The 24,855-nt window shown below is 41.1% G+C and overlaps 2 protein-coding genes and 1 long non-coding RNA gene across 4 annotated transcripts in view; 1 reads left to right on the top strand and 2 right to left on the bottom strand.

The window, feature by feature from the left end:
• LOC106998095 (uncharacterized) overlaps positions 1-9,096 on the bottom strand; it is a 23,959-nt gene extending 14,863 nt beyond the window's left edge. For both annotated transcript variants that reach the window (XR_013416230.1, XR_001444430.3), the window contains exons 1-3: positions 8,049-9,096; positions 5,861-5,943; positions 1,261-1,488 (exon numbers count right to left, since the gene is read on the bottom strand). This is a non-coding gene — a long non-coding RNA (uncharacterized LOC106998095). The remainder of the gene's footprint in view (positions 1-1,260; positions 1,489-5,860; positions 5,944-8,048) is intronic.
• FUCA2 (alpha-L-fucosidase 2) lies at positions 8,670-24,855 on the top strand. Its single transcript, XM_001091161.5, has 7 exons — positions 8,670-8,973; positions 12,966-13,153; positions 16,126-16,465; positions 17,808-18,018; positions 18,252-18,442; positions 22,841-22,949; positions 24,504-24,855. The coding sequence occupies exons 1-7, from the start codon at positions 8,756-8,758 to the stop codon at positions 24,642-24,644; spliced, it is 1,398 nt and encodes a 465-aa protein (XP_001091161.3). The 5' UTR covers positions 8,670-8,755; the 3' UTR covers positions 24,645-24,855.
• Positions 13,060-24,855, bottom strand: part of PEX3 (peroxisomal biogenesis factor 3) — a 56,500-nt gene continuing 44,704 nt past the window's right edge. Inside the window, exon 10 of the mRNA XM_015137203.3 lies at positions 13,060-14,399. Coding sequence (XP_014992689.1) covers positions 14,258-14,399 — 142 coding nt within the window. The 3' untranslated portion in view covers positions 13,060-14,257. The remainder of the gene's footprint in view (positions 14,400-24,855) is intronic.

The raw sequence follows: 24,855 nt of genomic DNA, 5'->3' as shown, positions 1-24,855 counted from the left end.
TCACACATATTTCCTTTGCTCACTTCTCCTTCTGTGATAACCAATGCATATTTGCCAAAAATCGATCACCATTTATTTAAAAATTATCTTTCTAGATACTATTATTTTTACTCAAGCTGCAATTAAATGTAAATATGCCATTTATGTTTCTGGTGTTTCTTTCTGCCAAAGAAAAATGCCATCAAATTAGAGATTTTGATTTGAATATAGGACTTCAATGAGTAATTGGAGACATTCTAGTAGAAAAGTTAGATGTGCAGACATAATTGAACTAACCAGTGTATTTCATTTCTATCAGCTTAACCATGGTAGTGTTTTTAGTATAATTTGCTTGCCTTCTTAACACTGAATTCTTTTAGTACTACACATTTATGAAGGGCACTATTGTTTTTCAGAATGTAATATATTTATATAAAGCAAATGTTAAGTTTGTCTTTTTTTTTTTTTTTCTCACCACTGCTCACACTTGCTTCTTTATTTTGACCACTGTGTCAGGATATGATCTTGGATGGCTCCATAGGTCTCATCTATGAAGCCTCTCATGGAGCTCACAGCAGTTTCTTCCTTTTTCGTCTGTGTCCACAGTGCTATCTTCAGCTACTCCAGTAAATAGCCTCCAGGGCTATTTGGATAAGATCCTCTGCCTGCCTCTTGGCTTTTCTAGTTTTCCTTACAGATCTCATCGTACATTGCTTTCATTGACTTGAACACCACCTCTCTCCTACCAGCACTTTCTCTCCCATTGTTCAAATGCTCCACACATCTGTCTCATGGCAGCACTTCATTGCTTGTCTCTATGGGTTTATTCTCTTTTCACATTGGAAGCTTCTTGATGGCTCAGTTTATGTCCTGTGCACCTGACCCATGTTGTTGGCCTCTGCCTGGAACATGCTTGCTCCCACTGTTTGCCTAATACATTAACTAATTATTGAGATCTCATCCAAATTTTAATTCCTCAGGGAAGCTTTCTCTGATGCCCAGATTAGATTGGGATCCCAGCGCTTTGATATCATTCCATGGTTCATGCCATGAAGTCCAGTTCGCAGTGTTATATTTAGGTGGTCATTTGTTTAATGTCCATATTTCCCACTAGAGAGTCAGCCATATAAGGAATAGGGCCGGGTCTGTGTTCCTGCCATTGCAACTGCTGAGCTCAGATCAGTACTTGACACAGAGCAAAGGCTGAATAAATATACTTCAACCTACTGAAATGAAGATGTAATTAACAGGTGGGGTGTCGTGACTTACGCTTGTAATCACCTTGGGAGGCTGCAGTGGGAGAATTGGTTGAGTTCAGGAGTTGGAGACCAGCCTGGCAAACATGGCGTAACCTCGTCTCTACAAAAATTAGCTTGGCATGGTGGCACACATCTGTAGTCCCAGCTACTTCGGAGGCTGAGATAGCAGGATCTCTTGAGCCCGGGAGGCGGAGGTTGCAGTGAGCTGAAATTGCAACACTGCACTCCAGCCTGGGTGACAGAGCGAGACCTGTTTCTCACATACACAAAGTGAATTGGTAATTAATAACTGAAATAAGGAACTGAAATAATGATCAATGAATGAATGAATATAGTGTTTTCATTCACATAATAACCAGAGTCTAGGTGGCTTTCATCAGTTTAGCAGGATGGTTAAAAACCTGGGCCCTACACTATTTAGCAAGTTATTTAACTCTCTGTGCTTCTTGTCCTTATCTGTAGATTGAGAATAATAAAAGTACATTTGGAGGTACTTTATATACTTCAATGTACCTTATGAGGACTCAATAAAAGCATATATATATATATATATATATATATATATATATATATATATTATTCAGAACAGCCTAGCATATAGTAAGCACTAAACTCAGTAAGTATATGCCAGCACCCTAAAGAAACTACCTTTGCCTTGAATCATGAAATTTCCGTGATCACTGCATCCAATCATTGTTATTTTAATGTACCTACCTTGGCTCACATTGATACAAATATTTAATTGAATCTCTTTGTATATTTTTAGTGGTTATTACTCTGTATCTCTAAGTTCTCCAGAGCTGACTTATCCATCAGGTGTGGCAGGTGCAGTGCTGGCAATACTTGTAGAGACCCACACAAATATTTTAATTCCATCTAAAATCTGAAGGAGAAAAAAAAACCTTGCAAGTCAAAGAAAATGTTTTAATATGTAATATTCATACATTCACCTGTTTACCAACATTGTTGTGGAATATACCTCTATGACTTTTTTTTAAATGGAGGAATAAAAGATCCATGAAGGCAAAGGTGCCCAGGGCCCAGGAAAGTCACAGCACAGTCTGGCAGTTCTCAACCTGCTCCTCTGCATCAGAGGCTTCACTCCACAGTTAAATGAAAGAATCAAAACACCAGTGTGACTTTACAACATATATACACCATCAGAATACATCATACATCATCAGAATACATACATATACATACAGAATACTTACCTATACATACAGAATACATCATACACCATCAGAATAGTGTATGGCAAGGGCAGACTGATGATTGAGAAAGGACATCTCAGCACTAGATAACCTTTCTATGTGGGTTCTACCCCACAAAAGTGTGTGCACCCATGAATAATTTGCTAAGTAGTGTAGGGCCCAGATTTTTCACCATCCTGCTAAACTGAGGAAAGCTGCCTAGACTCTGGTTATTATGTGAATGAAAACACTGCATTCATTCATTCATTCGTCATTATTTCAGTTCCTTATTTCAGGAGGACTCCTCTTCACTCTCTTTTTCATCCATATCTTCTTCCCCACTTGTTCTTCAGCCCTTGCCCATCACCTCCCCAACAGATTTCCTGCACTTGCTCGTGCTCACCTTTGCCAGTCTCTCCTTGGTTCCTCCTTCGCTGTCCCCTCCCCTGTGCCCCTGCTGGCATGCCTGCTGTGATGAGCTTAGCCTAATGCTTCTCATATTGCTTTGGTTTGGGGGTTTATTTTAGCATCTTCTTTTGATACTTCCTCCTCTTCCCTCTTCTCTTGTCTTTATTCATTATTCTTGCTTATGGTTTGTCTTTGTGTTTTAGTTTCTTTTTTATTCTAGTTTTGGGACACTCTTGGTTTTGAATTTCTTCGTGTTTGAATCTTTTTTTTTTTTCCCAGCTCCATTCTCTGATGTCCTCTCTCTCTCTCCCCCCCCCCACTTCCGCTTTCTTTCTTTCTTCCTTCCTTCCTTCCTTCCTTCCTTCCTTTCTTTCTTTCTTTCTTTCTTTCTTTCTTTCTTTCTTTTCTTTCTTTCTTTCTTTCTTTCTTTCTTTCTTTCTTTCTTTCTTTCTTTCTTTCTTTCTTTCTTTTCCTTCTCTCTTTTCTTTCTTTCACTCTTTCCCTCCCTTCCTTCCTTCCTTTCTTCCTTCCTCTCTCTCCTCCCTCCCTTCCTTCCTTTCTTCCTTCTTTCCCTCTTCCTTCTTTCTTCTTTCTTTCATCTCCTTTCTCCCTCTTTCCCAGCCCTATCTCAGTTCTTTCAGTTCCTTCTTTCTTTTTTTGCTTCCTCTTCCTCTTGAGGACTTGACCTCTTCCCTCCCACTTCTAACCAGGGTTGTGAAAACTCCACCTTTTCTTCCAACTGGTGCAGCCCAGGGGACACTGTCTCCCTCAGCCATAAGGGCCACTGGAAAGGAGACTCGACGTGTGACTGAGACCTCATCTCCCTGAACTGGGCCTCCATGCACAGCCACTCATTAGATCATTCATTTTTCCCTGAAGACATTGGGAAGGAGAGAAGTAGAAGGCAAATGTATCACGTGTTCTGATGCTTAGCTGCATACTAGGGTCATTAAATTACCTGCCACTGATGACCCCGGTGCAGAGAAAAAGTGGCCATTTGTTTTTGTTTCTAGTCACCCTGCTTGCCTCAGCAGACAGCATGCTCCTCTCCCCCATGCACACCCTGGGTGGTTGGTGATCAAATTTAAATATTCTACCTGCATTAAACATAGTCAAATCTTGTCAATTAAACAGCATCTTCAGCAAATATGTAGGCTGTTCTTTGGGTAACAACGCTTAATATTGCAGATGCCTCCCCCTCCCCTGCTGCTCTCTAAGGTGGTGTGGAGTAGGGGCAGAGGTCCTGAGGGGTTCTCCAGGTTCTGCGAATGAACACGCCATCCCTGCCTCCTCTAGTCCTGGAGTGCTGATACCGGTTCTTTCATTGTTCCCAGATGAAGCCTGAAGCTGCTCTAATTCAAGATCTGGTCTGTATTGGGCTCCTGCCTCCCCACTCAGTTTCCACAGATAGGCAAGAGTCCTCTGAGGAATGGTTGTGAACCCCAGGTCCTTGGCACAGGAGGCCCTGGCCACAGAGAACCACTCAGGGCAGATTTCCTGTTAGGTTCTTGGCTAATTCTGGGTCCTGTTTGTGTCACTCGAATATCAAGGTCACCCCAGGAAAGCTAAAAAGCAGCCTCTCCATCTGTCTAACATGACTGTACCTTGCTACACTTGCCAGTTAGCCTGAGTCCTAATCAGGACAGAAATGTCCTGATTCTCATTTAGGACTTCAGACTAAATGGGAATCAGGACAGAAATGCTCCTTCCCATAGGCTCCCCTGAATTGATCTAGCACACACACAGTAATACTGGTTCACAGGTAGACTAGGCTTGACGTGGACTTCGCATGATTTAATTCTCATGACACACCTAGGAGGAAGATGTACAATTATCATTCACATTTAATAGGTGAAGAAACTGAGGCACAAAGAGGTTCAATGCCTTCCCCAGGATTACACAGCTCTATGGCAGAGGCTGGAGTGGGGCCACAGCCTGGTGGCTCTTCCCTCTCTGCTGAATCCCAGGGCCTCCTCCCTTTATTCCTCTCTGCTTCTCTTTCCTGTCCCCTGGTCTGAAAAAGTCGAGTTTTCTTTTATTTCCGTCACGCCTGCTCTTCTACCGTGAAGCTGGGATATTTACCATATAAAGACTGGATTGGGTTCAGTTCCTTTTGAACCTTTTCTTCTGCATATCCAGAGACTGCATTGATGCCAGCTGCCAGGCAATGTTTCACTTCTTCCACTGTCCACTTCAGAAGAATTCTGGGGACTGCCAAGACTGGCTGGTGGCAGTCATCCAACTCCCATATGGAGATCTATCCAGAATGTGTCCTCGAGAGCCTCGCTCAGATATCAACTCCACCTCAGCAGCTAATCATATCCATGTGGACACACATGGCAAGACTGCTTCCTCTGGCAGCAGCAAGGAATTTGACCAGGGCTGTCCTCTCACCCTCTCCCGCCCGGGCACCCTGAGTATCAGCAGCTGCCCAACATGCGGCTGCTGGCCATGGTGGTTCCAGAAGGAACCATGTCTTCATCTTGTACCCTAAGTAACCTCAGACAAACAGAATCAGAGTTGACAGTGTTCCCCATCAAGACCATAAGTCCTTCAAATGCCTTATATGTGAGCCATGTGCACCTGCAGAACCCAGGGTTTTACTCGGATTTCTGGATCCCCTATCAAAATATTTAAATACAGTTTAAGCCTTATGAGGTATGATTCTATTGCTCAATTAGCAGTAGCTTCAAGTGCAAAGACTAGCTTTGTAAGGCATTACAAATATATAAAATGTGAATGGAATCTACAGCAGGCAGGTCTTTCCATAAAGGACCATGTTCTAAACAACTTCATAGATTTATTTCTTTCAGTCATTTCACAAATGTTTTTAAGTAGAATCTCTTTTTCCTCTTCACTTCCAGATAATACTGTTTGCTATTCCTTTCAAATCCTATAGCAATAGTTCCCAACCTGGTATACTAGGATTCTTATGTGTCCTGAAGGGCACTAAGGGAGGTTTTCAACATATTTTCAGTATTTCTTACAGAAAATAGACTTTTATGATAAGGTTGTACTTACCAGTTAAAGACATTTCTTTGCCTTCAAGTGAAATGACAGATGACCCAAGTGGCATCCATGCAGATCTGATTACCACTCTTTAACTGAAATATATGGAAGTGTAAATAATTCATAACATGATAAAAGGACTTCAGGAGATGGGCGTTTCTGCTATGTGGGGTTCACATGGGGAAAGGATGCCCACTTATGAGAGGACAGGGTCCTGCTGCTGCTGCATTGTCACCACAGTCGTGTCTACTCTCCCTTTGACAGTTCACAGTATCATTGTCACTGTGAAAATTGTCTTTTGTACTTATTACACAAACTTCTGATTAGAGAGGATGTCAAGGCATAGTGGCTGAGAAGCCCATGTTTTTGTTCAAGGGTGCCCCAGGGTTCAATGGCTACCGAGGCCCTAGATCATTCTGGGTTTCACAAACTTGATAATAAAAATTGTCATTCCAGGCACAGTGGCTCATGCCTGTAATCCCAGCATTTTGAGAGGCTGAGGCAGGAGGATGACTTGAGATCAGGGGTTCAAAACCAGCCTTGCCAACATGGTGAAAGTCCGTCTCTACTGAAAATACAAAAGTTAGCTGGAGATTGATGCCTGTAATTCCAGCTACTTGGGAGGCTGAGACACGAGAATTGCTTGAATGCCGGGGGGTGGAGGTTGCAGTGAGTCAACATTGTGACACTGCACTCCGGCCTGGGCAACAGAGCGAGACTCTGTCTCAAAAAAAAAAAAAAAAAAAAAAAAAAAGAAAAAGAAAAAGAAAGAAAAAAGAAAATTGTCATCTTTATCACAAACTGGAGCTATTGCAATTGGTAATCCATGCTCAGTGGATTCGTTGAGCCCTTTCTTCTAGAACACCCTCATTGTAAAAAAAACAAACAAACAAAACTGGGAACCCTTATGGTGGAGCTGTGGCCCCAGGGGGCCAGCTGGCATGTCATCAAGAGGAAAAATGACCCTACACCTGCAGTGACAGCGCCCTCTGCTGCTCCCATCTCTCTGCAGAGATGGGATGGGATAATGCCGGCAACAACCACTTAGTGTCAAGTTCTTCACTCAATAATTAGAACCCCAGTTCACTGGAGAGCTTCAACAAACATTTTGAGTGCAGCTTTTCTGCTGTAAATGTAGGCACTACAGAAAAGAAGGTCATTATGAATGCCTTGAAAAAGCTCACAGTCTGATGGGAAATCAGACCTGTACCACCTAGCTACTGGAGGATGCGTGAAATCCTATCTGTGCTTGGAAGGAGGTGTTATCAAGCAGATCAGGGAAAGTACAACATTCTGGGAGGGGAGGGTGGTGGCAGAAACCTTCACAGAAGAGGTAGCATTTGAATTGGCTCATTGAAGGGTAACAATTTCATGTGGGCAGAAGCAGTTGAGGATTGTGGCTTTACTTTGAAAGCACTTAAGAGGTGGAGGTGAGGCTGGGCTTGGTGGCTCATGCCTGTAATTCTAGCACTTTGGGAGGCTGAGGTGGGCAGATCACCTGAGGTCAAGAGTTTGAGACCAGCTTGTCCAACATGGTGAAACCCTGTCTCTACTGAGAAAGAAAAAAAAAAAAATCAAAAATTAGTATGGCATAGTGGCACATGCCTGTAGTCCCAGTTACTTGGGAGGCTGAGGCAGGATAATTCTTGGACCCGGAAGGCAGAGGCTGAAGTGAGCCTAGATCACGCTACTGCAATCCCGCCTGGGCGACAGAGCAAGACTCTCAAAAAAAAAAAAAAAAAAAAAACAACAACAACAACAACAGAGGTGGAGGAGATAAACTTCCCAAATGTCCTTTTGATCAATCATTCCAAATTGCTGGCTTTTTTCCCTAAGCTTGGAGGTTTCTTAAACATTCATTCCACTGGTTTCACCTGTCTCACATCATCTCCTTGTTTAATGCAGTGGTTCTCAGGAAAGTTTGGCCCACCAGCCAGCAACATCAGATTTTTTTTCTTTTTTTTTTTTCTTTTTTTTTTTTTTTTTGAGATGGAGTCTCACTCTGTAGCCTAGGCTGGAGTGCAGTGGCACCATCTCGGCTCACTGCAACCTCCGCCTCCCAGGTTCAAGCGATTCTCCTGCCTCAGCCTCCGGAGTAGCTGGGATCACAGGCGCCCGCCACCATGCCCGGCTAATTTTTTGTATTTTTAGTAGAGACGGGGTTTCACCATGTTAGCCAGGATGGTCGCGATCTCCTTACCTCGTGATCCGCCCGCCTCGGCCTCCCAAAGTGCTGGAATTACAGGCGTGAGCCACCGCGCCCAGCCCAACATCAGAATCTTCTAGGAACTGGGTAGAAACGCAAATTCTTGGGCCGCACCCTAACTGCTGAATCTGAAGCTCTTGGAATTTCATCTGATACAAATTCAAGGTTGACAGCCACAGTTCTAACATGCAGGATCTTGGGAGCTGATACAGAGGCTGAGAATGATCTAGGTTGCTTTCCATGTTTCATTATGGCGAGACCCGGCTGAGGTTCCTGCCTTGACCTTCTCATCCACGCTTCGGACGTGTGGAGCAGCCACCAGGGCGGGCTGGTGGCGTTGTCCTCTTGGGCAGTTTCTTGGGCAAGGTCGTGCCTCATTGAGGGCAGAGGCGCTGGTCACAGGGCCCTGACTCAGACTCATATTTTCCCCTCAAAGCGAATAGAGCCTTAGCAAAGCCGTCGCAGCTGGCTTTGGGGTAATGCTGGCCTCCTTAGTTATGCTGAGCGATGCAGCCCTCCTGGGGTCATTCGGAACGCCCGGGAGAGTGGCCACTCCCGCCCCTGAGGGGGAAGGGTGGCCGGTTTCCAAGACCGGCTTGGTCAGGTGACAGCGGCGCGGCATACTCAGCAGCAGAAACGGAAGAACAGCGCTCGCGAGGCCGCGGGAGCCTGCAGAGAGGACAGCCGGCCTGCGCGGGAACATGCGGCCCCGGAAGCTCCGCGGGCTCGCGCTCCCGCTGCTGCTGTTGCTGCTGCTGCAGCCGCCGCCGAGCCCTGCCCACAGCTCGACGCGCTTCGACCCCACCTGGGAGTCCCTGGACGCCCGCCAGCTGCCCGCGTGGTTTGACCAGGCCAAGTTCGGCATCTTCATCCACTGGGGCGTGTTTTCCGTACCCAGCTTCGGTAGCGAGTGGTTCTGGTGAGTGCGCTCCTTTCTGACTCCTCTGCCACGCTTTTGTCCCCACCCGCAGACTCCAGCCACCACCCAGCGGGCCAGGTTCGCCGCCTGGTGCTGCCTGCACCCTAGTCGGTTTCACCTCCCGCTGCTTTACCTGCGTTTCGCACTTCCGGGTATCGAATATGTGGTTTCTTTCCTAAGTTCTTCTGCTGATGAACAGAGAATTTTTCTTCCGTGTGACTGTAAGAGTTTTCAGACACACTTGACTCCTCAACTTCTTCATAGTTGCGCATTTTAAGCTGTAGTTATGACACTACAACATCGAGCTACTACAGACATCCATCAGTTTGTGCAGGGGCATCCCACGAGCGGTGACTCAGGCACAATGGCCCGTGGTTGCTCTGCTGCTCCCTGCCAATTTACAGTCGTTCTGCCATGAAGTTATGGTTAAAGCATAGTCATGAGTATGTGAAACGAGTTCATTGAACACCATTGGCTACTTAATGTTAACATGTTAACCATGTGTGGCTCTAGGAACTTTTTAAAGAGGTTCTAGAATGGTACTCTTAACCCAATTATCGTTTGCCGTATGAAAGGTGCTACACAAAAATCTGTGCTTTAGATTTTAGTTTGAGATCTATGTGAAAATGTGCATGTAATTTCTTAAACTGTTGCACGTTTTTTCTAACTAAATGCAACAAGTATTAAGTTCTTCAAAATATAAATATTTTGTGTGCATATATAGATACATACGCATAATATACTCTTTGTTGTTGTTTTCTGAAATGTAGTCTCACTCTGTCGCCCAGGCTGGGCTGCAGTGGTACCATCTCAGCTCACTGCAACCTTTGCTGCCCGGGTTCAAACCATTCTGGTGCCTCAGCCTCCCGAGTAGCTGGGACTACAGGCGCACACCACCATGCCTGGCTAATTTTTTTGTATTTTTTAGTAGAGACGGGGTTTCAACATGTTGGCCAGGCTGGTCTCAAACTCCTGACCTCAGGTGATCCGCGGTGGCTCATGCCTGTAATTCCAGGACTTTGGGACACATAATATATTCTTAAGTAAAATAATGGAATCATTAAACAGTCAGTATTTATTTGAATCAACTATATACTACATAAATAGTATACATCCAAATTAACATACTATATTTAGTAGACACAATACAGAGTATGAACTACAAATTATATTAACATTACATAGTATACACTGTACCATGCTCGACTGTAGGGGTAGAAAAATTACACCTCCATTCTGTTACGATCTCTGCTGGGTCCAAGAATTTAATTGACATTGTAGGATTAAATTGTGTGGGGAGGCTTAAAAAATGAATTTTAGCAAGGTCTTTACAGTATTCGACTTCTTGTCTTTGAAGCTTAGGATGTTGCCTTTCCTTCCAGTATAGAGTGCCTTTCATACTGGAATTTCATCTTCTGTCCTAAGAAACAGCACAGAGGTCAAAGTGCTCTTCATGCACCTGCTATTTTTTGAGTTTCTTTACCTTTAATGATATGCCAGAATAGCATATTTTAACCCTTTCATTACAAAGAGATAGACTACCTGGAACCAGTAACCTTTCTTATTGTTAGGTCAGTTTATGTAAAAAATAAAAATGGGTAAGCTATGGAGAATTATTCATATACTTTAAATAATTCAACTTATAAAACAGAGACTCTTTCTTCTTATGCCAAAACATAGCTACTTCAGAAAGATGTTACAAATCTTTATTTGCATGTTTCGGGCTATAATGAATCTTGAGTTTATTTTGGAAATGTTTTAAATTAGTGTGGTACATAATTAACACACTTTCTTCCCCCTAAATTGTATCTTATATTATCATTTTGTTCAACTATGAAGATTAGGTGAAGATATATTGGTGCCAGTAGAGGATTTGATATTTGTTAACTGAGACCAGTACTATGCCAAAATAAAACAGCCAGTTTTGAGTCATTTTCTTCTTTGCTATGAGTAACTTCATTTTCTACAAACAAACCCATGATTGTTTTGAACTAGAACAATAAAGATACTTCTCATACTAAACAAAATAGAGAACACATTCCTGATGATCTGGAAATGCATTAACCCTGTGGAAGATTCTTTAATCATCTGTAGTTTCCCTTTGTATCCTCTGCTCCTCACTCTCAGTTTGACTTCTGGGGAATCAACAGTACAGACGAGTATGTGTGACTGTTCTAAATGTCTATTAAAAACTAAATATAAATGATGGACTCTTTACCATAAGTGCCTCTTTTCATCTCTCAGCATGAAATTCGAGTCCTGACTGTAGGGGAGAGTGCAGGTTCAAATTAGATGATGCTAGGAGAAATTCCTTATTCTTGTTCAACTTTCTGAATGTCACAGTTTCTCTTTTGCAGTTCAGTTTAAAAGGTAATGTCCGTAGTCCCAGCTACTCAGGAGGGTGAGGTGGGAGGATTGCTTGAGCCCAGGATTTCAAGGCTGTGGTGAGGTATGATCATGCCACTGCACTCCAACCTGGGTGATAGAGCAACGCCTGTCTCAACCAATCAATTAATCAATAATAAATAAATAAATAATAACGCTTCAAGGATTTTAAACCCAAGTAAAAGGTGTAATGATAGGGGCTTATTATCTCACATAACAGGAAATTTAGAGGTAGCTGGTTCATTGATGAAGTCAAAGACATAGGCTCTTTCTGTCGTCCTCAGCCTGGGAACTTGTTCCTTCATGGTCACAGGATGGCAGCCAGGCACCATAACTTCACACAACCTTGGCCAAAGGCAGGAAGGCCAGTGTGTCTTTTCATTAGGAGGGAAACCATTTCCACAGTCCTCGAAGTGTGGCTTTCCCTCAAGTTCCCTTGGCCAGCGTGGATCTCACATCCCTGTCGTAGCTGTAGTGGAAGCTGGGAATTAGGTAAATATGACTTTTGGGCAGGCAAACGTGCCTGCCACATAGTATGCCCTTCAATTATGTCTTCTTAGCAGAAAGAGTCTCCTGATCATCTTGGGAAATACAGTGCTGATTATGGATTTGCTTATCCTGTAGAAGTACTCATATGAAAGAAATGGTGATAGAAAAAGCAGGAGATGGGTCGGAAATGGGGGTTGCATCTATTTCATGGGGTAGTTATTGCTGTGTTTATCTAAAATGTGTAGATGTGTTTTTCCTCATGAAGTCTTGCTTACACAGTTTAGGGTCAATATACCATTGCTTAGAATGAATGCATATAGCAAGTAATTGTTGAAGGTTGAGTCCACTTATTAAAATAACAGCATCTTCTTAATTTTACTTTTGCCTCCCTTTCTGTCCTGTGCCTCCAAAGTGTTCTCTACTACTGAATATAATAGACGCATGTTATGTTTTAAGCATGTAGTCTTCCTTTTAGAAGCCCTAGTCGCTTATGTTACAAAGGACAATGTGTAAAGACACATACTACATGTTGTGATTTAAAAGTGAAGTATTAAAAGAGAATGGGGCTGGGCATGATGACTCATGCCTGTAATCCTAACACTTCGGGAGGCTGAAGCAGGAAGATTGCTTGAGCCCAGGAGTTTAAGACCAGCCTGGGCAACATATAAAAACCACATCTCTACAAAGAAAAAAAAAAATAGCCAGGTGTGGTGGCACGTGCCTATGGTCCCAGCTACTCAGGAGGCTAAGGCCAGAGGATCGCTTGAGCCCAAGAGGTCGAGGTTGCAGTGAGCCATGATTCCACCACTGCATTCCAACCTGAGTGACAGAGTGAGACCCTGTCTTAAAAAAAAAGAGAGAGAATGGGTAGCTGAGTTGCCTAGAATGCTCTAGTTTATGGGCTGAGTGGATATCACAGGGAGATAGGTGGAAAATGAGAGGGGGTTTTAGTTTGCATAAGCTTTCTTTAAAGCCAAGTCAAACTAAGGGGGAAGTGAGAAAGAGAATCTGGGTCCTACTGTATCTACGTGATGGGTAAATGGTAAGGGGAGCTGGAGCAGTTCTTTTAAATGTGTGTGTATGTGCTGTTTATGCACTCTTTCCTTTCCTCCCCTTAGGTGGTATTGGCAAAAGGAAAAGATACCGAAGTATGTGGAATTTATGAAAGATAATTACCCTCCTAGTTTCAAATATGAAGATTTTGGACCACTATTTACAGCAAAATTTTTTAATGCCAACCAGTGGGCAGATATTTTTCAGGCCTCTGGTGCCAAATACATTGTCTTAACTTCCAAACATCATGAAGGTAAGTCAATCCAGCGTATGGAAATTGCTGACAATGGTTAAGAAATGAAAAATTATTCCAAAAAATTATTTTTTTTGGAAGAAAAAACTAAAGCAAGGTCTAATTTTCTCTTAGGCGCAACCATAAGTGGTGACTGGCACTTGTTGATAACTAAGGGACTGCACTTTCAACCCAAATTGAGAGATGTTAGCAATACAGAAAGGATCATACCCTCCACATAACAGAGGAAAGATGGTCACATTTTGGCACATGTATTTTGAACAATATTTCCAAGATTTACGTAAAGCTGTTTGTTGAAGGGAGTGTGGGTTGCAAGTCGAAGTTCATCATTGGAATTGCACTTTCCTTCCCTTTCTCTGTAATGCATCCTGTGAATGCATCATGGGGGTTATACTGCTATAGTCTTGCATCATTACGGCACACCTGGCTGCACTTTTAGCCAACTCTTAGATGACCAAATTGTGCAAATAGTGGATGAACTGATAATGATGAAAGTGACCCAGATCACCTGGAGGGAAAAGGATTGTGGAACTGTAATGGTTCCCAGAATAATCAGAGGTGGTAGAAGAATATCTAAACCCCCACACAGCAGTCCTATTTTAATAGAATGGATTCCACCCATTACCACTGCAGTATTTGTAAGGCCAGGGAAGCATTAACAAATTGTTTTTGTTCCACTTGCTTGTTAATTCATTAGTTTCTTTCGCATGATCATCTTTGCCTTGTTATAAAAAAATTTGCACTGGAGTGGTCGCTCATGCCTGTAATCCCAAAACTTTGGGAGGCCGAGGAAGGAGTATCATTTGAGCCTAGGGGTTTGAGACCAGCCTGGGCAACATAATGAGACCCTGTCTCTACAAAAACAAATAAACAAACAAAACTAAAAAATTAGCATGGTGGTGTGTCTCTGTAGTCTCAGCTACTCGGGAGGCTTAGGTTGGAGGACTGCTTGAGGCTGTAGTGAGCGGAGATAGGGCCACTACACTCTAGTCTAGGTGGCAGAGCGAGATCCTGTCTCAAAAAAAAAGAAACTTTGCCTTATTGTTTTCTCCAGGGATGGGATGGGAATAGGAGAGGAGAACCAACACAAAAAATCTGGAATGATCATAGGATATTTTCCCTTTGGCCACATTCTGGTAGCTTCATGATTTTCTCCTGTAGATATTTCTCCTGCTGAGATGAATGTCTATCAAGTGTATTTGCTTGAGAACATGCTGATTTCCCGATGTCTAGGAACTTTCCCAAGCTGTATGGCACAAAACAATACATAGTGAGTTTATTTAATAAAAATTATTAATCAAACTGAGAGGAGAGATGATGTAGCCCACATTTATACATTTTCTGGGACCCATGTTGTCAGATGTTTTCATTGCTTATGGAAAATGCATACTAAGCTCAGGAAGGAGTATCGCTGTGTGAGCTTATGGTGGTGATATTCAAATGAAGACTCATGTGGTTTTAGTACTGTCTGACATTAGGGCCTGTCAAGTTGAATAATTTTGAATATGACTTTAGATATCAACACTGCTCTGAAGCTTACCATAGACATGACAGGAACAAGAGTGAGCTGTTTTTAAAAGCTTATTAAAATGAATCTAAGGCTAGGTGCAGTGGCTCACATCTATAATTCCAATACTTTGGGGGGCCAAAGAAGGAGGATTGCTTGAGGTCAGGAGTTTGAGACCAGCCTAGGCAGCAAAGTGAGACCCTGTCTCTGAAAAATTAGACAAAATTAGCTGGGCGTGGTAGAGTACACCTGTAATCCTAGCTACTGGAGATGTTGAGGTGGGAGGATCACTTGAACCCAGGAGGTTGAGGATGCAGTGAACCAAGGTCACACCACTGAACTCCAGCCTGGGTGACAGAGCCAGAACCTGTCTCAAAAAAAAAAAAATAAAATAAAATCCGAAGTATGAGTCAATCTTAGACTTGTTCTAATTTATCAAGAGTAAAATGTTTCATCAAATGTACCTTATAAATGTCTATTCTTAAAAATTATTTTAGATTTTAGTGGAATAGTAACAATGTAGTTAAGTCTCTAGGCACTGATAAAATTTTTGAGGCTTTCATATTTATTATGTTTTAAGTATTTCAGTTTATATATCTCTTCTAACATTTTTATATAGAACAACCAGTAATCTAAATGCAAATTCCTGTTAAAAACGAACCACTTCTAAGTGTTTGTATAAAAGTATATATTGTTTTTCTTATCTATAAGATAAGAAAATAGTTGGTAGACTATTTGCTTTTGGGTAATTTTATTAAAGAGGAAAATCCAAGCTTATGATTTTATAGTAGGATGACATTACATGTGGTGAGTATATTTTAAATAGAACTATTGGGAAATAGTAGGGTTTTTTTGCCCCTCTGGTTAAATAAATAATCAGGCTAAAAGAGATTTGCTATACATGGATCACCAGTGTTCTAAGAATCACACTATAATAGAATAAACAATCCTAAAACTAAGCAGTAGACTTCAAACTTTGGTTTAGAAGACACTAAGAATCTTGCAGGAGTGCATCTTAGGATCTTCATAATAAATAGTAGTAGTCATCATTTAGCATGGTACATGTATATGTTCCCATTTTAGTTGTGGGCTGCTATTGTTGATTGTTTATTTTGTGCTATACCTTGTGCTAGCAGTTGGCTGAAGACATAGCAGGGAGCACTGCAGACATGATGAGATCCCTCAAGGACCTTACAATCTAAGAGGGAAAATACTGGAAATAGATCAGACCATACAGTGATAAACCCCGAAAGTTGCTTTTAAAAACCTCAGACTCACCTTGTTTAAATTTTCACTTCTCATATAAAAGCACGATATATGCCATGAAAAACTGGCCATAAAACAGTCATTTGTAGGAGCAGGTATTTATACATCGCATGTACTATGTGATTTGTTTGGGCATTTGTGTGGGTTGAAATTTACTAAAATAGACATGCTTACAAGAGTTTTCACTATAATTTTCTAGGTTTTACCTTGTGGGGTTCAGAGTATTCATGGAACTGGAATGCCATAGATGAGGGGCCCAAGAGGGACATTGTCAAGGAACTTGAGGTAGCCATTAGGAACAGAACTGACCTGCGTTTTGGACTGTACTATTCCCTTTTTGAATGGTTTCATCCGCTCTTCCTTGAGGATGAATCCAGTTCATTCCATAAGCGGCAATTTCCAGTTTCTAAGACATTGCCAGAGCTCTACGAGTTAGTGAACAACTATCAGCCTGAGGTTCTGTGGTCGGATGGTGATGGAGGAGCGCCAGATCAATACTGGAACAGCACAGGCTTCTTGGCCTGGCTATATAATGAAAGGTGTGTATGCTATGAGATTGCTGCAGTTACCCTCCATATTCCTAATATATTTCTAACATTTTCATTCCTTCACCTCTTGAAATATTTCATTTTAAGTCATTGGTGGCATGGGGGGAGAAAATCATTTTAAATAATACGTATTAGATATATTAGTATTTACTCAACATAATCAAGGGTAAATAAATCAGGAGTAAAATACAACTCAGTGGTCTGATTTTGAGATTAGACTAAAAATCACAGGATCAGGAACTTTGAAGGTGTTAATTTTGTGGGTCCCCCCTTTTTCTTTCCTACCCTGGTCCTTTATGGCCTCTATTCTGGGACAACTCTGTTTCTTCATCACTATTTCCAATTATGTGCTTCCAAATCCCTCTGACTGCTTCTTTTTATCCTCTTACCTTTTGGTCATCATTGCTGCCCAGCCAATGTCACCCTTGTTTGTCTCCTCTTTTCCTTCATCAGCAGCATTTTCCCTTTCTCCAGTTTTTTCCTATTGCTTCCTGCTATGTTTAAGGCTGCCCTATTAGAACAGGGAGTTCTGATTAAACTCCTCCATTAGGCTTAAACTATATGGACAAAATTTGCATGTACACTAGAAAGCACTGGGTATTGTGCTATTAAGTCAGGCAACTTTCTGCTTGCACTTCCTGGGCCCACAAAGGGCACAAATACAAATATTCTGAAGAACTCTTGATACTGAAAACAGCAATGTGTCTAGGTACTCCTTCCAAGGGAAAAGATGGGGAGCCATCACTTCAATTTGTGACTCAAAATTGTCCCCTCTATGTGGTGTGGATTTCCCTCTAAAATGTGCCACGTGCTATGATAAGTAACATTGTGGGGATATTTCACATGACATCAACAGTTGAATTTTCTGAGATTTTTCAATATTAGGCACAATGGTAAGAGAAAGAGAAAGGCTAGACTACATGTATGAGATCACTGAATCATTGAAAAGTGTCTTGGGTATAAATTCAGTTTCGGCTATCATTTACAATATGGAAGGGAGCTTAAAATAATCATAATACTCTTATGAGTGCTATATGTGCTGGGTACCAGCCTAAATGTTTTACATAACTTATATTTGTTCCAATCATAGATGAGGAAATTCATTATTCAGAGGAGTCAGGTAACTTGCTCTAGGTCTGGGAGCTAGAAAGTGACAAAGTCAGAACTCCAATCAACCCAGGTCTGTTTGACTTCAAAACCACGGGCTTTCCACTGTACTATGCCATGGTCCCTTTTCAGAATTCTATTTCAATTACAAGTCTTTTCAGTGACATTTCTTTTTGTATAAAAAGCTTATACCTTTTGTTTTAAAAAACTGTATGTTTCATTTCAGCCCAGTTCGGGACACAGTAGTCACCAATGATCGTTGGGGAGCTGGTAGCATCTGTAAGCACGGTGGCTTTTATACCTGCAGTGATCGTTATAACCCAGGACATCTTTTGCCACATAAATGGGAAAACTGCATGACAATAGACAAACTGTCCTGGGGCTATAGGAGGGAAGCTGGAATCTCTGACTATCTTACAATTGGAGAATTAGTGAAGGTACAGTAAAATGTCTGGTGACTATTAACATAATATTCTTAATAGTGTGATCATATAGGATTTATTTCTTATGTAGCTCAATGGCCTATAAATATAGGACATTGTTCTATCCTGTGTTTGTTCTTCTAGGTAGTGACTATATATACATGTATAAATATATAAATGCAACATATTAGCACATTAAATATGGAATTATTTTATTTATCTAAAAACATTTATTCTTAATTTTTTAGCAACTTGTAGAAACAGTTTCATGTGGAGGAAATCTTTTGATGAATATTGGGCCCACACTAGATGGCACCATTTCTGTAGTTTTTGAGGAGAGACTGAGGCAAATGGGGTCCTGGCTAAAAGTCAATGGAGAAGCTATTTATGAAACCCATACCTGGCGATCCCAGAATGACACTGTCACCCCAGATGTGTGGTAAGTCATTCTTGTTACCAAGTACTCTTTTATAAAGGAAGAGATTTAAAATTTATCACACATATAAAGAAGAGTAGGATAAAAAGAGAAATTGGATGAATTCTTACATATACAAAGCACTTTCCAAACTTAGCTTACTCTAATATGAAGAGAAGAGGAAGAATTTGCATGTTTTTGAACATTTATTGTTTATCGGATTAAGCTTACATCATTTCTAGGTATCTCCCAGTGGTGGACAAATTTTGGCTGAAAGTACTCAGCTTTTAGAAAAATTGTAAGCCGTTCAGACCAATGAAAAAATGCGAATGGTTAGTCTAAAACAGAGACTACTGTTTAATCAGTTCCATAAATTCTAACTTTTGCAGATGTTGCATCCCATGAAATTTGCAAACAAAGGTACCCAAAGGCAGAGAAAATGTTAGATTAAAAATGAGTCAAAATAGGGAGGGTTCTGGGAAGATGTTTCTCTCTGAGTTTGGGGAGGTTCTGTGTGTCAGTGAGTTCCTGAATCAGATTCCACAAATATGACAGTTTCTGATACGGTTTCTTAACATATATAAAATAAGAGGAGTATTGGTGAAGTTCTAAAAATTCACTTTCAGTTGCCTGATCAAATAGGAACCGAAAAATTAGACTAATTGTTCTTCAATCTACTTGACTTACGACTTAAAACATTAACCCATTGAATAAAATGAAGTAAGGCAATCTGGACAGAGCAAATAATTGTGGAGTTTTAAAATGTTGATCTGGGAGGAGCCATAATGAGAACTCAATACCAAGCTCTCATGTAACAGAGGATAGTGCAAATCTGGTTTTGGAATTTGCTTCTGTACTGACATTTGAATACGAGGGCATCTGATCTAGGACTTCACAATCATTAACCATTATTCCATTGTGTTTATTTCAATAAATAAACATAAAAGCTAAATATTTAATGTGGCTTATAAAGTTGTGAGTCTGGCTCCTACCAACTTCCCCGACGCTGAGTGTTCCTGCTCTCCCTCCTCACCGTAGGAGCCTTCTTCCCCCCAGGTTCATCATGCCCATCTTCTTGCAGTCACCTACAGACTCCCAGGTCAACCCTTTAAATCCTTCGAGAGAGTAGCCCTGGCTTGCTGTCCCTGTCCCCAGAACTACTCTTCACATAATTCTTAGTGATTTTAATTTCTATGCACAGTTCTAATTACCTGCACTTCCTGTCTTCTAGGGATCTTGTCTGCTTGACCTTTGTTACCTGTTCCTTTGCATTATCAATATACAAGGTCATATTGGTAATGCAAAGTAGAACTTCTTTCTCAACACTTCCACTTGGATGCATAGCATCTTAGACCTGTATGTCCACAGCTGAAGTCCTGAGTTTTAAAATTTTGCTGTAGACTAGCTCCACCCATGGTCTTCCCTATCTCAGTTAATGGCAGCTTTATCCTTTAGGTGGTTGTCAGGCCAAAAGCCTTGGTGTCCTTAACTTCCCTTTCTTTTATAATCATACTTTAGACTTTGCATTACCAATAACTGCACCCCTTCCATGGCTCCAGTTTGAAGCATTCTGCCGTCTACCTACGACTTCTTATATTTTGGCTCACTCCACACAGCACTTTGGCTTCCAAAGGGATCTATAATCCAGGGATTACCCTATCTTTTAATCCTATCATCTTTTCTCTGTCTGTCTTTTTCCTTATCCAGAACAGATTCTGTGGCCCGTCACTGTAACTAATCTATTGCATATACCCAACTCCTGAACTCTCGCTCCCTCTGCCATACTCACTTGACAGAACATCAGCTTTAAATTAAGATCTACTTATTCTATGCCTGCTCCTGGACAGCTAACTGTAACTATGGAAACACACACGCACCCAGACACATACAATGTAGAATTATCTCACCTTTGGTTTTAAGGTCAACCCTTGTGTCCTGATCCCATTGCAAATCATCCACCCAAGGATTGTTAGAGCAATTCTCCCCTTTCACTCAATTTCACTTGTATTTCTAGCTACCTTCCCATTTCTCTCCTTTCCTTTGTAGTAAAACATGTTGAAAGAATTTTCACTTGCTATCTCCAATTCCTTGCTACAGTTTTTCTCTTGAACCCACTCTGGTCGAGCTTCCACCCCCACACTCCAAGATTGCTCTTATCAAGGCCCACAATAACCTCTGCCTTTCCAATTCCAGTAATGAGTCCCCAGTGCTCATTTTCTTAACTTACTGGCAGCGTCTGCCTCGGTTGATCACTGTCTCTCCTGGTGTTCATTGTATCTGTTGGCTCTTCCTTGTTAGTTCCTCTCCTGATTTCATCTCATTTTTCCAACCTCTAAATCTTGAAGTGCCCTGAGGTTTAGTCTTCAGATTTCTATTCTTCTCTTTTCTTTTTTTTTTTGAGGGCACTGGCGTGATCTCGGCTCACTGCAACCTCTGTCTCCCAGGTTCAAGCTATTCTCCTGCCTCAGCCTCCCGAGTAGCTGGGATTACAAGTGCCTGCCACCATGCCTGGCTAATTTTTTTGTAATTTTATTAGAGACAGGATTTCACCATGTTTGGCCAGGCTGGTCTCGAACTCCTGGACCTCAGGTGATCTACTTTCCTCAGCCTCCCAAAGTGCTGGGATTACAGGCATGAGCCACCGCGTTTATCTTAATGTCCCAGGTGATCTTATCCATTTTCATGGCTTTAAATGCCATATTGATGACCTCCACATTTCTATTTCCAGTGCAGACCTCTTTCTGAACTCCAGCCTCATTAAGTTCCTACTCAATATTTCCACTTGGATGCATAGCATCTTAGACCTGTACATCCAAAACTGAAGTCCTCAGTTTTCAAATTTTGCTATCAACTAGCTCCACCCATGGTCTTTCCCATCTCAGTTAACAGTAGCTTCATCCTTTAGGTGGTTGTCAGGCCCCAAACCTTGAAACCCTTAGTTTCCCTTTCTTTTATAGTCACAGGCAACTCATTAGCAGATCATCCTCTATCTTTGAAATATATTCAGAATCTGACCACTTCTCATCCTCTCTGTGGCAACCCTCATCCTTTTAGTTTCCATTGTCTTGTCCCTGTCTGGATTATTTCAGTAGCTTCTTAACAGGTCTCTATTTCTACCCTTTAACCTATTCACCACAAAGCAATTAGAGTATACTTTTAAATAATAATGCCACTCCCATGCTCACATTTCTCCAATGGCTTCCAGTCTCAGAGAGAAGGCCAGGTCCCATAGATGCTTACAAGGGCCTACAAAATCTGGCTCCTTATCGCCTCTTTGATCTTATCTGCCATCACCCTCCCCCACTTCCTCTCCTTCAGCCACTCTGCCTTCCTTGCTATTGCATCAACAGGCAGAGCACACTTGCACTGGGGCTCCTGCACTTGACATTCTGTCTGAAGGCTTTCTCCAGACTCTCCTGTGGCACTCCTATGGCGCTCCCATGGTTCTCTTCCATGCCACCTCTAAGAGGTCTTCCCTGCCTATTCTACTTAAAATAACACTCCCAGGCCCCTCCTTTCCTACCTAGCATGCCCTGTTCTTCTTACCTGGTTTGTTTTCTCCATAGCATTTAATCAACACCTGACATATTTGTTCATTCTAATTTCTCCCACTGGAATGTAAGCCCCATGAGGACAAGGACTTTGTTCAATGCTGTATATTGCTCTAAAACAGTGTCTAGCATTTTAAGATTTCAATAAGTATTTGTTGAGTAGTTGAATAAATGAATGAATTCCATTTTTTTTTTTTTTTTTTGTCTACAGCCTACTTCCCTTACCTTCTTCTTTGTTCCCATTCATCCTCCTTTAAGTCTCAGATTAAATGTCACGTTCTTGGTGAGGCTTCTTTCTGATGTTCTAATCTAAAGAGATCCTTTTGTTACAATCTCTCAATTTCCTTTTCTTTCATAGTGCTTATCAGAACTCACACTTTCATATTATTTGTGTGATTATTTAGTGTTTGCCTTCCCCACTCTAGTCTAAGCTCCGTAAGAACTATGTGTGTTTTGTTTTTTATTGTAACCCTAACACTGAGCACAGTACTAGGCACAGAATTGACACATGCATATCTTGTCTTGTTGAATGAATGGATATAAAAATTTGAATAACACATGAAAAGCCATGAAGCTCTTGCATCCTGCCCCCTTAGCTCATCTGCCTCCCCTTTTCAGATCCATGAGAGCAGTCTGATGAAGAGGAATGCTATCTCAGCAAAATCTTTGTCTTCCAAGAACTTCCTTTTGGTCTTGGGGGAGGAAGGTGCTTTTTTATACCAACATGGGGCTATTTTTCCCTCCCTTCTGTTAATGGCGACACTGTGGAAGTATCTCTGTAAAAAAATTCCAGATCGTTCCTGATCCATAAATAATGAGAAACATGGGATGTAACTTGTTACTACGCTTTTTATCTTTTTCTTTTAACCAGGTACACATTCAAGCCTAAAGAAAAATTGGTATATGCCATTTTTCTTAAATGGCCCACATCAGGACAGCTGTTCCTTGGCCAGCCCAAAGCTATTCTGGGGGCAACAGAGGTAAGAGGGAACTTTATCTTGTTCCTTTAAATTGCTGATTAGAACATCTTGATGCAAACATAACTTTTAACTTTAAGGGGAGCCTTATATCTGTTTCTCTTATACCTCATAAAAGTAATTATAAATGAGCTCCAGCCAAGCAGTGAGGCTCACACTGTAATTCCAGCACTTTGGGAAGCTGAGGCAGGAGGATGTCTTGAGGCCAGAAGTTTGAGACTAACCTGGGCAACATAGCAAGACCCCTCTTTACAAAATTTTTTTTAAAAGCTAGCTGGGCATGGTGGCACGCACCTGTAGTCCTAGTTACTCAGGAGGCTCAGGCAGGAGGATTGCTTGAACCCAGTAAGCCAAGACTACAGTGAGCTATCAGTGTACCACTTCAGCCTGTCTCTGAAAAAATAAAATAAAATAAAATAAAATAAAATAAAATAAAATAAAATAAAATGAATTTCACCAATGACAGTGTTTGGTCAAAATCTTTGAAACTTTTTGTTTCCCAGAAAACTAAGCTGATAAAGCAGCTACAGTATCTCTATGCATATCACTGTAAAATAGACATTATTCTTTACAGTCATTCTATGTTGTTCAAGTTCATTGCATGCATACAAAATGATTCTTCTCATAAAATTAGAATTCGGATGCTTTCCCTGACACCCCACCCCAGAACGTATCTGAATACAAGATGTCATGACTCTATTATTTTATGTTTATAAAACATTTTGGAGAAAGTTAGAGATTAATCTAACTGTTGTAACCACCACATCTGGCATTGAGTTCATTCTGATATATTTTATAACTTTTTTTTTTTTAATTAATTATCCCTTTGGAGGTGAATTGTCCATATGGCTCTCCTTGCATCACCTTTCTGCATTTCATTTCTAATACGTGTGGTTGATGAGGCAGAAAGAAGATGAGTTCAAATCTAATGTTTAATTACAGCTTAGTAGACCAGGTATGACACTGATTATATTTTTATTTTATCTATGTTCTTTTTGGTGCCAATTAACATCATTATTTAAAAGCTCCTGGGTTTTGTTTTCATATTGATCCACCTAAGAAGCAAAGGTTTTGGTTCAAAATAACCCTAGAATATGTAGAGAACTTATTTGAATTTGCTTAGTATAGTAAGACTAAGGTTATAAAATAATTACAGTAATAATTGATCAAATATATGTATTATTGATTAGTGGAGGTTATTAGAAAATCTGGGGAACACTGAGTAGATACTTGGGCAGACTCTTGTTTCAGAACCATTTTCTGCTCCTGATCCTCTCTTTAGCATTTTCTCCACTCTGACACTCCATTCAGCCTTGAAAATTCTCCTTCCCCAACCCCTGCACACTTTTATTTCCCTCTTGAGAGTAAAACAGAAGCAAGAATATAGAGGCAAGATACATATACTTAATTGGATGAAGAGTGATTGTGAATCATTAAAGGTAAAAATGAATCTCGTCTATATATTTTTTTGAACTACTAATGAGTCCTTCCCAATAGAAAGTGGGTGAGATAAAGAGATAAATTTGGAAACATTTGCATGTATGTTTTTAATTTCAGGTGAAACTACTGGGCCATGGACAGCCACTTAACTGGATTTCTTTGGAGCAGAATGGCATTATGGTAGAACTGCCACAGCTAACCATTCGTCAGATGCCATGTAAATGGGGCTGGGCTCTAGCACTAACTAATGTGATCTAAAGTGCAGCAGAGTGGCTGATGCTGCAAGTTACGTCTAAGACTAGGAACTATCGGGTGTCTATAATTATAGCATATGGAGAAAGCAAATGTAAAATTGGATAAGAAAATTATTTTGGCAATTCAGCTCTTTCCCTTTTTCCCACTAAATTTTTTCTTAAATTACCATTTTAACTCTCCAGTGCACTTTGCCATTAAAGTCTCTTCACATTGA

This window comes from Macaca mulatta, chromosome 4, assembly GCF_049350105.2.
Source record: "Macaca mulatta isolate MMU2019108-1 chromosome 4, T2T-MMU8v2.0, whole genome shotgun sequence".
Classification (NCBI taxonomy): Eukaryota; Metazoa; Chordata; class Mammalia; order Primates; family Cercopithecidae; genus Macaca; species Macaca mulatta.
The sequence above is the reverse complement of the archived record's forward strand: the minus strand, read 5'-3'. Positions and strand labels throughout refer to the sequence as shown.

Excerpts from the sequence above, each read along its gene's own strand:
- FUCA2 (XM_001091161.5), top strand. The coding sequence starts at position 8,756 with ATGCGGCCCCGGAAGCTCCGCGGGCTCGCGCTCCCGCTGCTGCTGTTG. Across the intron at positions 18,019-18,251 it reads CAATTGGAGAATTAGTGAAG|CAACTTGTAGAAACAGTTTC; the intron begins GTACAGTAAAAT and ends TTAATTTTTTAG. Across the intron at positions 18,443-22,840 it reads ACTGTCACCCCAGATGTGTG|GTACACATTCAAGCCTAAAG; the intron begins GTAAGTCATTCT and ends TCTTTTAACCAG.